Source organism: Macrobrachium rosenbergii, chromosome 30 (assembly GCF_040412425.1).
Source record: "Macrobrachium rosenbergii isolate ZJJX-2024 chromosome 30, ASM4041242v1, whole genome shotgun sequence".
In the NCBI taxonomy this organism is placed as follows: Eukaryota; Metazoa; Arthropoda; class Malacostraca; order Decapoda; family Palaemonidae; genus Macrobrachium; species Macrobrachium rosenbergii.
The window spans coordinates 19,673,241-19,685,720 of record NC_089770.1 but is presented as its reverse complement, the minus strand read 5'-3'; the positions used below and the strand labels follow the sequence as shown (position 1 = coordinate 19,685,720).

General features: G+C 39.9%; 1 protein-coding gene across 7 annotated transcripts in view; it reads left to right on the top strand.

Moving 5' to 3' along the window:
• Positions 1-12,480, top strand: part of Pi3K68D (phosphatidylinositol-4-phosphate 3-kinase catalytic subunit Pi3K68D) — a 91,309-nt gene that overhangs the window by 17,868 nt on the left and 60,961 nt on the right. Inside the window, exon 1 of one of the 7 annotated variants that reach the window (XM_067131959.1) lies at positions 5,308-5,944. The exons of the other annotated variants lie outside the window; for them this stretch is intronic. Within the exon in view, the coding sequence (XP_066988060.1) occupies positions 5,495-5,944 (450 nt within the window). The 5' untranslated portion in view covers positions 5,308-5,494. Of the gene's footprint in view, positions 1-5,307; positions 5,945-12,480 lie in introns of those variants that run through there. 7 annotated transcript variants of the gene reach the window in all.

Here is a 12,480-nt window from a genome sequence, read left to right as displayed (position 1 = left end):
GGTCAGTGTCATCTTGAGAGTAGGTGTTGTTTCATAGTGGGTGGTATTTCTTTTGGCATTGTAAGGTCTTTATAGTTGATTTTGGCGAGTGTCATCCTGAGTGTAGTTGTTTCATAGTGGGTGGTATTTCTTTTGGCATAGTAAGGTTTTCATAATTGAAAATTGAATTTGGTCAGTGTCATCTTGAGAGTAGCTGTTGTTTCATAGTGGGTGGTATTTCTTTTGGCATTGTAAGGTCTTTATAATTGATTTTGGTCAGTGTCATCCTGAGAGTAGCTGTTGTTTCATAGTAGGTGGTATTTCTTTTGGCATAGTAAAGTCTTCATAATTGAAAATTGAATTTGGTCAGTGTCATCTTGAGAGTAGGTGTTGTTTCATAGTGAGTGGTATTTCTCTTGGTATTGTAAGTTGGTTTATTTTTGGCCATTACTGTATTGGAGGTTTTTATTACTTCAACTCTCAGTAATGTGTTTCCTCTCAAGTGTCTGTGTAATTTAGCTTAATGGTCTTTGCACATTAATTTTTGCTACTGAACTTACACACTAGAGGTGGAAAAAAATGTTACCTTTATTATACCTTGGTGTTCTCCTTTCACAGCATGGTATGACCTACAGTTTTTCAGGTCATATTCTGCATTGCTCTTATGTAAGGATTCTTTTATTCTTTTTCTTCAAGGCAGGTTACATGTGGATCTCTTGCATTTGGGTTTTTTTATTTTCTGCAGTGGCTCTTCTGCCTTTTATTCCTCTTAATTTACAATTCAAGGGCTTTGCATGATAAACTTATTACACAGACCTATTAATCATAATCTTCACTACCCTCCTCTCCCCTCATTTTTCCAGATGGGATTTGGCACATAAGATTGTAGATGTTGAGGGTGGATGGTGGACTATGGACTGAGTATTCACAGCGGAACCTTTTTCTTTCAGCTCTTCCAGTTAGTGTAGCTGGGTTTGCTTTATATAGAAAGCCGATTATGATTAATGGGTTCATTGAAAAATGCTGTTTTAAAAATTAAGTTTTTCATTGTGGAGTGTTCATTGAAGATTTAGACTGTGATGGTTTTATTTTCATTGGAAATTTTCTGTATTTTATGATTACTAAAAGAACAGAGTAATAGGAATTTTCTCTTGGTTCACAATTGAAATTTAATTTTGGCTGTTTTGATGAATTCACTATGTATATGAGTTGATGCTGTGTTAATGGATGAGATGTTGTATTATGGTATGGTGTCACATAAGTGCTGCCCTTTTCAATCTTTGGTAGTTGCGATATGCATCCTTGTTCATTCGGGGCCATGCAAGTTTTCTTATCTTCTAAGTATTAACTGATTTTTTTATTATACGTAGCAAAGGTCATTCAGATAAACAGCTTAATACCGTTATGTAATGAAGGCCTTAACACAACTGTAACATGACTCACAAACTTAGAGAGAGAGAGTGAGTGTGTGTGTGTGTGTGTGCATGTGTGCATGCGTGCGCGCACTCATGATGCCAGTTTTGATAGCTCACAAGATCCATGTTAGTAAGTGAATCTTAAATTGTTAAAAAGCAGTAAATGAAAAACACCAAGTCACTTTTATAGGGACACCATGAAAGATTTACTTGTAAGAACTGAAAATTGAAGTTAGATGGCTGAGTGAGAAGAGAATAGTGGGATGGATAGATCACGCAAGGTGGAAAGCAGTGCAACTTTGGACTGAGGGAACATTGGAGAGCACCATTACTATCTGCAGTGTGCTGCAGAAGGCCTGATATAAATGAATGAAAGTAAATTTGGGGTGGGTTTTATTACTGCATGAGGAAAAACATGGACAAGACAGAGAGAGACACAGGAGAATATCACAAATTAAGATTAAGAATATGCTAGAGAACAGAACTAAGGATCACTGCCAGAGGCAGTGAAGGAGTACATGTTGCTTCCACAACAACAGGCGTGAGGTTATTACACATAAAAAGCAGCTATACTAAGAAAGAGTAAAGCTGTAAGTAGAAAGTTTTGCTAACAGTTATACCAGACTTGGATACCTTTGAAATGTAAAGAGCAAGAAAAATAACCAAAACCTTGCAGAAAAGACCAAACAACTGTGAGAAGATTAGGCCACTAGTAGATCTTTATGGAAAACATCAGTAATGCCAAAGAAGAAATTTGGATTAAAAATGTTCAAAGAACTGAATTTAGTTAACGTTCTAATACTTGGAAAAAAGTTATAGGCAGGACAGTTGGAAAGTGCTGAGAAATATTTGAGTGGCCTTCCTATTTAGGGATTGGCTAAACCATTGTATGTTGCCAATGGGAAGATAAATGCAGGTTTTGACATTTATAGAAAAATATGCCATAGCAGATTCATTTTGCCCACAAATCCTTGAGAAATTGTGCTGAAGTGCATTTTGGGCCAGAAGCCTTGCCAGCTTTGAAAGATGCAAGAACACAACTGACATGGAAGTTAAGTATATTGGGAGGACCATAGCTTTGAAGGTATGGTAGGTAAAGAGCTGAAGAGTGTTGCCTTTTCACTAGGACAGCAAGCTGCAGGTTCAGTAGGATGTGTGAGAGGTGGAACGATAAACTTTGAAGTTTGAGAAATTTTATGGCAAGGGTCCAGAAATGTTTTCGTGTAGTTGAGGAGGAGCTTACTACATTAAACTTCCTCTTAAAATTACAAACTTCTTAGTAAACAAAGTAGTACAGAAGTTCTTAGCAGAAAAAATCAGGAATGATAGCAAAAGGAAAGAGTAAAAGACTGATGTTTCCGGTGGAACCAAAGGTTTGGTTAGAAAAATATAACAAAAGAAGGCATAAATATATATGAGGAGAGGTCAAAAGATCACCAGTAAAGGAGTACTCCCCTGAAAAAGTTGGAGGAGGTTGTCAAACAGCAAAACAGAATGATATAAATTGGAAAGAGAATATTTAGCCAGTTGGCAAGATCCCAATTCTGATGGTAGATGTGATGTTAAAATAAGCACAGACCCTTACTTTTAAGTGAAAATGTAATTTAGAGGTCATAATGAGATATTTGAAATGATCATTACTGGAAATATTTGAAAGGATCATTACTGGACATGTGGATTTCATGGAGATGATAATTTTTGAAGGGGGAGGGGAAGTTTAAGGTCAAATTGCATACTTCAAAAGGATGGTTGGTGTCTAGACAGTGAATATTAGAAAACTGAATAGAAAAGAGGGTGATTTATGAGGAGCTAGGTAATGGGTGGAATCATTAGTGCTACATAGTAAGCCTGTTTTTTTAACTTTATTCAAGCTAAACCCCCCCTTGTCTTTCCCATGCTTGCTCCTCTATGCAGTGAGGCTTTTAGTTCTTGGATTTACCAAGCCAGACTCTGAAATGTTAGCAAATAGTGAACCAAAAGCTGAATGTTTTCTGAACCATTTCTCGAACCCTATTCAGTGGATTTGTTTGAAACTTTCCGTAAATGGTATTGAGGATATTACATTGTGTATCTGGTGTTGTGGTGCAGATCTGTAAATTATCAGTCAAGTTGCACTACATATTGTTGGTTGGCAAAGTGGGCTGCATTATAATTTGTTCTTAAATAGAAAAATATCTTTCCATTTTTGCTTTCTTTTTCCATATGTCCAGACAAAATCTTTGAAGTTAATTCAGTGATCATCTTCAGTTATATTGTATACTTGAATTTGATTTTGCATATACCGTACACACACCTATTTGTCAGATTTTGTTGTTACCGACATCAGAATCTCGTAGATATCCCATGGCAGGAGTAATTAGTTTTATGGTATTATGATAGTCTAATACTTGTGGAAAGATATTTATTCATATATCCATAATGTGTGAAGACTTTGGTTGAAGTCTTGTTGGTAATCCATTGTGGTGATCAGATATTACCAGTAATCCTTTTATATGGCTAGAAAAGTCACCATCCTAAAGGAAAAACATGCTCTTTGTGCTGACTTGATCATTTATTTCTCTTCTGCAGTGGATTTCTGGGTACTTTCATTGGTTTTTTAATTTAACCTTGTTTATTTACTACTTGCATATGCACAGGGTTACTGCTTATGTGGTGCTTTTATGACTTACTGTAGACAGCACTTAAGGTACAGTACAACATCCCCCATCCCCACTTGAAAGTGCTTTCTGCTCAATGCATTGTACGTATCTCTTCCTTTTGATTTCTCCTCACTGGTGTATCCAGCTTCTTGAACTTCATGTCTTTATCACATTTCAAATTGCTGTTTGTTCGCTACGAAGTAATGAGGTTATTTCAATAAAAGGCAAGTAGGTTTAGGTACAGTGAAATTTATTATTAAAACACTGAATGCTGGTTGGTAATGTTGCTGTGCCACTTCAATCTCTAGGTTGTGAGTCCTGACTGTAAGGTGATCATTTATCCTGACTTTCAAGTGTCATTTGATGTACATTGCGTTCTGTTGTTTTCTGTCGTCAGCATGTCTACTGACAATATAGAATGAGGTACATTCATCATTTGCTTGTCGTCGGTCAGATTATAAGGAGGGACTCGGCATTCATTTCTGTTTTTATTCAGTAGTCGTGCTATAACAAGACGAGTGAAAATGTAACTAATATCCTGGGCATTGTTCGTAGTAATGGTTGTGCACTGACTGTATTAGTGAGAAGTTGATTTACTCCAAGGGATAGGATCCCTCTTACCTCAAAAGGGATGGGTTTTTATTTATGAATGGTAGAGTAGTGAAGTGATGAGATGAAAGCTATAGAATTATCTGTAAAGCTATAGACTTGGCTATAGCTCTGGAAAGTCACTTGGGAAAAATATCTCTCTCTCTCTCTCTCTCTCTCTCTCTCTCTCTCTCTCTCTCTCTCTCTCTCTCTCTCTCTCTCTCTCTCTCTCTCTCTCTCTCTCTCTCTCTCTTTTGGAGTTGTTAACTTATTTACCAATTCAAAGAAGGTATGAAAAATCTGAAGAGTTTCGTAGAAAGCCTGAGACATTGGGAGAGGTCACTGTAGGGTCACTAGAGGTCACTGCTGACCTACTGATCATATAAGGTCACATTGTCACTGGGGTTAAGTAACCATGCAAAATTTAAAGTCTATTGGACGAAGGGAACAAGTTGAAAATTGAGTCAAAAGTTTTGACCCAAACAGACATGCAGACAGACAGAGAGAGATGCACAAGTCAAGTTAAATAAAAGCATGTAAAAAGAGCAGTACCTTGTCTGTAAAGCATTGTCAAGTGAAAGACCTCAATGTGATGATTATCTTATCTCTATTCAATTGTGAATCGTTGTCACATTAAGGGAGTGATGCAGATAATAGATATGATTTGATATATGTTGAAAAAGGTTAATTGTGATGTTGGTTCTTCCTTGTGAGGTTTTTAGCACTGTATCCTTGTATTGACAATTGGATCATTTTGTTTTGCGCAGATTTGCCATCATTGGTGAAAGTTGGTGCTCCAGAGTCATAATACTGTAGCTGAAATTTTCAATATAGTGGTGACTACTTTGATTACAATTTTGCACAAACTTGCCAATGGTTTTAGGCCAAGAAAAACTTGACCAAGATGCAGCTGGCTCTTCAGCCAAACCCCTTAAAAAATCGAAGAAGGCCAAGAGAAGAAGCACTTTCTTTTCTGATACATTTTCTCCAGAACTGGAAGACCCTGCTGGTTCTCAAGTAGAAATTGACTCTCCATCCAACTTGAATGATGATGATGATGACGACGACAAGGACATGAGTTATGAACTCAAGACTCGAAGGTCAGAGAATCACTGGTACATGATTTCTTATGATGAAAGCATACAGATTGCTGATGATGAGGATGAGGAACTGTGTGACAGGATGCCAACAGCAGGCAGTGATGAAGGGTTTGTTGCAGAGGGAGAGGAGTCTCCTCCTCTTTCACCTCTTAGCTTTGCAGACCTGGTGGAAGATTCACACGAGATGGAAGAGTTGAAGAAAACATTTTTCAGTCTTGTTGAGGTATGGCCAAAATTAGATGCTGTCTGTGTATGGTTATATATTTGATTCCTTAAGAGAACTGTACTTGTACATAAATCATGAAAAACTGTACATAAATCATGAAAAGCTGTGGAAACTGTTGATTTGTTGGGAGTTTTACTGTGTGATTATATATGATCAGCCCCTTGTCTTGGCAGCATACTGAGAATCAGTGTATAATAGTCGTTATTTTGTATTTCCCGTTGTTTTGTAAGAAGGTTTTGTTTGTACAGTAGGTCTTCTGATAGCATTATTAACCCTTAATGGACGGGCACCATCATATGAGTATCTGTAACAGGTTTTGAGTGATGGATGGGCTAACTCATATGAGTATTAATATTACGTGCCATATGATTTGGATGAATTTAGCGGGAAAGATGTTCATAGCACTTCAGTGGGCTGTAAATGACTTATTGTAACTAGTAGCTCAACACAGGACAGAGGGGTATCAGTATGTCTTGAGACTTGATGGGGGAAATGTATTGCCCCTCTCTATCCCACGACGTATTTTTATTTCATTTGCTCATAAATATACCCAGGGATTGCTGTTGGCTTTAGTTCTTATCTTTTATGATAGTTTGTCAGATATAATTGTAATTTTGCAAAGAAAAATGCAAAATATTAGAAAATACATGTATACCTCACAAAAAGTTACTGCATCTCCCCCATCTCAGTAAATCTCGTAAATATTTTACAACAAATATACTGAGAATTTGTTACTGCTTTTAGTTCTTATCTGTTTATGATATTGTGTGAGCTGCAATTGTAATTTTTCAAAATGAAATTATATAAATTATTGGAAAAAACATGTGTAACTTGGTAAAATTAGCATATTTTTACAAGTTTCTTGTAAAAGAGGCCCCACACAGGGTTGTAAATAGTCACTTTCAACTTCCTGTGGAAGGGTAGGGAGAAATTTTTCAAATTTTTTTTCTTACACCACACCTTGTGCACTTGCATATCTTCCTGTTTCCATTGATGTGTTTTTTCTTAAATTGGCCAACCTTAAAGTTTGCCTGGTCTTGGGGTGTGCTTGATACAGTATATTTTTAGCCTGTCCTTTAAGGGTTAAGCTAGGGCTGTTTATTTTCAAGTATATAAAGTATTTCTCACTGTAATGTAAGTGATTATATATCAAGAAGCATAATTACCTTTAGATGGGTTTAACATTTAATTGTCCAGCATTTACAGAAAATTTGCTGTTTAAAGCACATTGGTCTGAAAATATTTCCAACTTGTCTTGGTAGCTCTTCCACATTATTTTGAAGCCACATCTAAGTATGCAGATGAAATCTTGAAGAGCTTCCTAAAATATTGTAAAAAGAACAGGTGATAAAGCAAGCATATCTGGGTAGAATACTCATGTTTTCCCTTCAATGTAAAGACTTGAGAGATGGGCAGTCATCATAGCATTGTCTAATCCAAGTTGGATGAAAAGCAAGGAGTTGATGGTATTGTCTGTAAGGTGAAGAAGTAACTCCTTTTGCCTGCTTATGTTTTGGTTGCTGCCGTAATTATTGAGGTCAGCAGTAGAAACAACACATATAGAGGACAACTGCAGGAAAATACCATGAAAAGAGGAAGAGACTGTACCAAACGATTGTAGAATCTCGTGAATAAATTTTGCAGGTGGCCATTATGAAGGCAGCAGGTAACATAAAGCCTCACAAAGCTTGTGTTGTTACTCTTGTTATAAAACAAGATCTAGAGTGAAGACAGTTGTAGGTATTAGAAGAGGATGAGACAAATATTGGTGTTAATCAAAGATCAGCCCTGAGCCCTTTGCTGTTTATCTTAGTAACAAAGCTACAAATAAGTGCAAAAAAGGAGGCCCCCAAAGAGCTGTTGTAAGCAAATGTTAGGAGCAGAATTTGAGGAAGAGATTGTGCAAATGCTTAAAAGTGGAAGATGGGAAAGGAGAGGAGAGGGTTGAAAATAAAGAGGAAACAGTTTTTAGTGGTTGGAAAGGAAGCAGAGGAGAAGAACAGTCAGGAAAGTGGTTGCGTGTGATGGAATGTTATTACAAATGAAAAGCAGAGATATGAAAATAGCATGACAAGACCTGAAGAAATCCTGGAAGACCATGGAAATTGAAAGTAGATTAAGACCTAGAACTGTTGGTAGTTCAGCCAGTAAGTACAGAGCACAGAGGAGAGTGGAGAGAGAACTCATTTCTTGTGTAACTCTTACCAAATAAATGGGGAACTCAATGTAAAAAAGTCATGAGGAGGTAAAGGTTGCTGTGGTATGAATACAGTAGAGTACACTGTAATTATCAAGCCTTAATTTTCAACCCCTTAGCATTCTTCGCAGTTACCACCTAGTTGTATTGTCTTATGTTGAAAAGACCTTAGACACCACCAACTCTTAAGGTACCTTATATTTCAACGTTTGCTTTCCTTCAAGTTAGGCAAAATTTTCGTCTTTTGCATTGTAGGTCTTTTAATCAACTGAAGCTTAAAGGAATAATAATCTTGCTGTATACTGCAGTTTCCTGTAGGAATTTTGTTATAGACTATCAGTGGGATTTAGCAGTCTTCCATAATTATAGCAGCTTGTTCTTGTTTTGAGGACAGTCATTATTTGTAAAAAAAAAAAAAAAATTTAGTAAAGATTACAAATATTTTTTGCAGAATGTAATTTAACACAAATTACTATTTTGATAAAGGCTGCAAGATTGGTATTGTCAACTGAATTGTTTCGTGGACTACCATGTTCTTCCAGAGTCAGGTTTTGAGTTACATTCCATGAGGGTATACTCAGCCACACTACTTTATTTTTTAGTAGCTTTTGTTTTATTAGCTTTGTTATTAAGAATAATTCAGTGCTGTATTCAGTTCTACACTTTATCCTTATTTGATTTTAATCTTTTTGTGCATTTGCATTCCAAATTAGGGATGCTAGTAGGACCATTTATTGCAGGTTTTTATATTTTGTTTACTAGTATGCAAATAATAATAATTGCTTTTAATCCTGGGAAGACACTACCCTATGTTTATTAGTTTTCAGTGAAATTACTGATTATGATACTCACAATACATAATTAAACCAACTAGGTGATTGAAAACCTTATATAGGTGCACTAGATCTCTAGGGTTGTGATGACAGAGATTGAAAATCATCCATTTATTTGGTTTTACTGGCCTGAGTGTGTAATATCTTTTCTGACAGTGAATGAAGCAGTTGCTTATGTTGCTCTCTGAAGATTTCATTGCCTGTTGTGGTCTTTTTTGTTTTTATACATGAACTTACCTGTTGTTTACATATAGCTGTAATTCTCGATCTCGACAGAAAATTCAAAACTGGCGGTCCCGCTAATATATGGTCAGGTGATCGACTACCCGCCCTCTACCGGGTACCTGGATCCATTTCCATCAACAACTAATCATATTTTCTCTGTCGGGGCCGGCGACTAGTCGTCTGCTCCTCTTCAGGAAATTCATCGGTGCTTTTTCGTTTCTTCTTTGGTGAAGTACCCACTTTTGTTGACGGTTCTGGCTTGTTTTTTTGGCTTTGGTTGAGATTTTTTCTAGTTATGTCTGATTCAGGATCTCAAATTAGATATTGCGGGGGGGGTTGTAAAACTCGAATGTCTCGGTCTAACATAGACCCTCACTCTTCTTGCTCTAACTGTAGAGGGAAATTGTGCACGAATCTGGATAGATGTGATGAATGTTCGTCTTTGTCTGTGCTTGATTGGCAAAAAGTTGGCTAAATATCAGGCAAAATTAAGTAAAGATAGGGCACGTAAGGCTTCGCCAGAAGTTCCTCCCAGAGTAGGAGTAGTATTGCCTCTTGTTCTGTTCCTGTTACCCCTCCTGTTCCTATTCCTGCCCCGGAACCTGTTGTTTCCGAACCCACTACCGTGTCAGACCTTCGGGCAGAATTTGATGGTAAGATTTCGGCTCTTTTCTCTGCGATAGAGAAGATTGGCCAGGATGTGAGTGCGATGTCTAGACATCGAAGTGTTGCGAGTGATAGTGTTGTGGAGGAGGTGACTGTTCGTCCCCCTCGTTCTCCTAGGTCGAGGCCTCTGTCCGGCTCCCAAGGCTCAGGAGAAGACATGCCGAAAGCCGAAGGAAGGGAGGCGAGTGGGGTCTGCTCACGAGCAGTTGCTCCCTCTAACAGTCCTGTTGCGTCCCAGGCTGTTGCAGCTCGCTATAGTAAAAGCGATGCGGAAGTGTCTTCTTGTGCTTCTGTTTCGTCGAGGAGGAGTTGGAAGCAGTCAGAGTCTAGTAGGCCGCTGAAGAGACGCAGAGCTTCCTCTCCAAGTCAAGTTCCTATCAAGAAACTTTCGCACGTTCTCCTCTGCCGTCTTGTAGCTTTTGGGATAGCCCAGAGATCTCTTCTTCTTCAGGCAGTCCGGATGTACGTTCTCACGGATCGTAACCGAGCGCGGATCCTCCTGTTAGCATGCAAGTAGCGGCTTCCTTTCCGTTGGATCCCAAGTCGGCTTTTATGCCTCCGGTTCCTGGCCCCTTTTCGCAAGAGGACAAATTGGACAAGATTTTGAGACTTTTCGAAGGTTTTAAAGCTCCAGCACTTCAGGTTCCTTCTGCAACTGAGGCTCGGTCTCTGCTCCCGCTCACGCACCTGGCGCCGCTTCCCAGACGCCTGGCTCGCTTCCGCTCGCGTGCCTGGCTCCGCTTCGATCGCGCTCCTGGCGCCACTTCCGCCCGCACCGGCCGCACTCAGGACGCTACTTTGGCGCTTGGCGCCTCTCCAAAACACGTTTCCAAGGCGCACAATGTTTGCGCTTCTAGCGCTACCGTGGTTTTTGGCGCCTCTTTGGCTCTCGGATCTTCTAAGGCTCCTGACTCCTCTCAAGCTCATGTTTCGGATACGCTTGACGCGGGTCGGGCTCTTGGCGCCTGGTGACGCTCGGCGATACTCAAGAGGATAACGCAAGTTTGGCTCCCGAGACGTTTCTATCGCGGTGCTCCAACTGCTTCAGAGATTCTCTCCCAGTTTCCGATGTTTGAAGTAGATGATGTTCCGTCTGCTCCTACGTCCAACTTTAAGCATCTCTTACAACTTTTTGAAGAACTTTTTCAAGAAGACTTTGCTCCAGCTTCCCTTCGTCTCCGACTACGCAGTTTGCCAAGGATTTTAAACCTCCTTCCTCTAGCTTTCTGAAGCTGGTCCTGTCTGTTTAGAAAAAGAGCTCTCCAAGGCAAGAAGGATGGTTGAGCAAGAAAAGATCTCAGGGTAAAACATCTTTCTGTTTTCCCCCCTCTCAACTGTCTTTTAAGTCTCGTTCGTGGTATGAGACTGGGGAAGTCTTTTCCTTGGGAGACTCTGCCTCCTCTCAAGGGGATTTCTCCAGCCTTGTGGATTCTTCGTCCAAAGTCGGCTTCTCGTCTTCGGAAATTGACCATCTGGTGAAGAGTTCCTATAGGATCTTGGAGATCTTTTCTTTTATTGACTGGTCTATAGGAGCCTTGAGCAGGATAGTGAAAGTCTGTGATCTTCCCCCCAAGACTGCTACAGATCTTGATGCTATTTTGGCCTGCCTGGACAAGGCCATCACGGAATGAACGTCAGAAATTGCCTCAGTGACTGCTACCGGCATTTTGAAGAAGAGAGCACATTGGATTTCGTTTGTCGCGAGAGGAGTCTCCAGGAACCAGAAATCTGCTCTTCTTTTGCTCCTTTGCTTAAGGAATCCCTTTTTCCCGCCACGTTAGTTAGGGAAATTTGGAGGCTCTCTCACGGAAGTCTACTCAAGACCTACTGGCTCATTCTTGAAAAGACCCAGGTTTTCGACTACTCCAGTAGTACCCAAGCCTTCTTTCCCTGTATCCTCTAGGCCTTCTCCGGGTACTCCTTCTCGGCCCTTTTCCCGTGCTAGGGGAAGAGGAAAATTCTCTTCTCATCCCCAGAAAGCTAGGGGTACCAACCGATGAGTTCAAGGTCCTTCATGCAACGGTCGGAGCCAGACTAAAGTCGTTCTGGCAAGTTTGGGAGGCCAAGGGAGCAGAACCCTGGGTGATCAACGTTCTGAGAGAAGGCTACACCATTCCCTTCTCAGAGAGTCCTCCTTTAAAGTCTTCGCCAGTAGACTTCAACGTATCATCCAGGGACTCAGAGAAACTTGTGGTGTTGGAGGAGGAAGTTACTTCCCTCCTTCAAAAGGGAGCCATAGAAGCAGTCCTCGAACCTTCATCTCCGGGGTTCTACAACCGTCTGTTTCTGGTTCCAAAATCGTCAGGAGGATGGAGACCAGTCCTCGGCGTAAGCGCCCTGAACAAATTTGTGCTTCAAACACCATTCAAGATGGAAACCACACAGTCGGTTATCAATTCCCTGAAGGAAGGAGACTGGATGGTGTCCCTCGATCTCCAGGACGCATACTTTCATGTACCTATCCATCCGAGATCAAGGAAATTCCTACGGTTTGTGTTCAGAGGCAGGGCTTTTCAATTCAGGGCTCTTTGCTTCGGCCTATCAACAGCCCCACAAGTTTTCACAAGGACGATGGCTCCAATTGCGAAATGGCTTCACTTAGAGGGAATTCA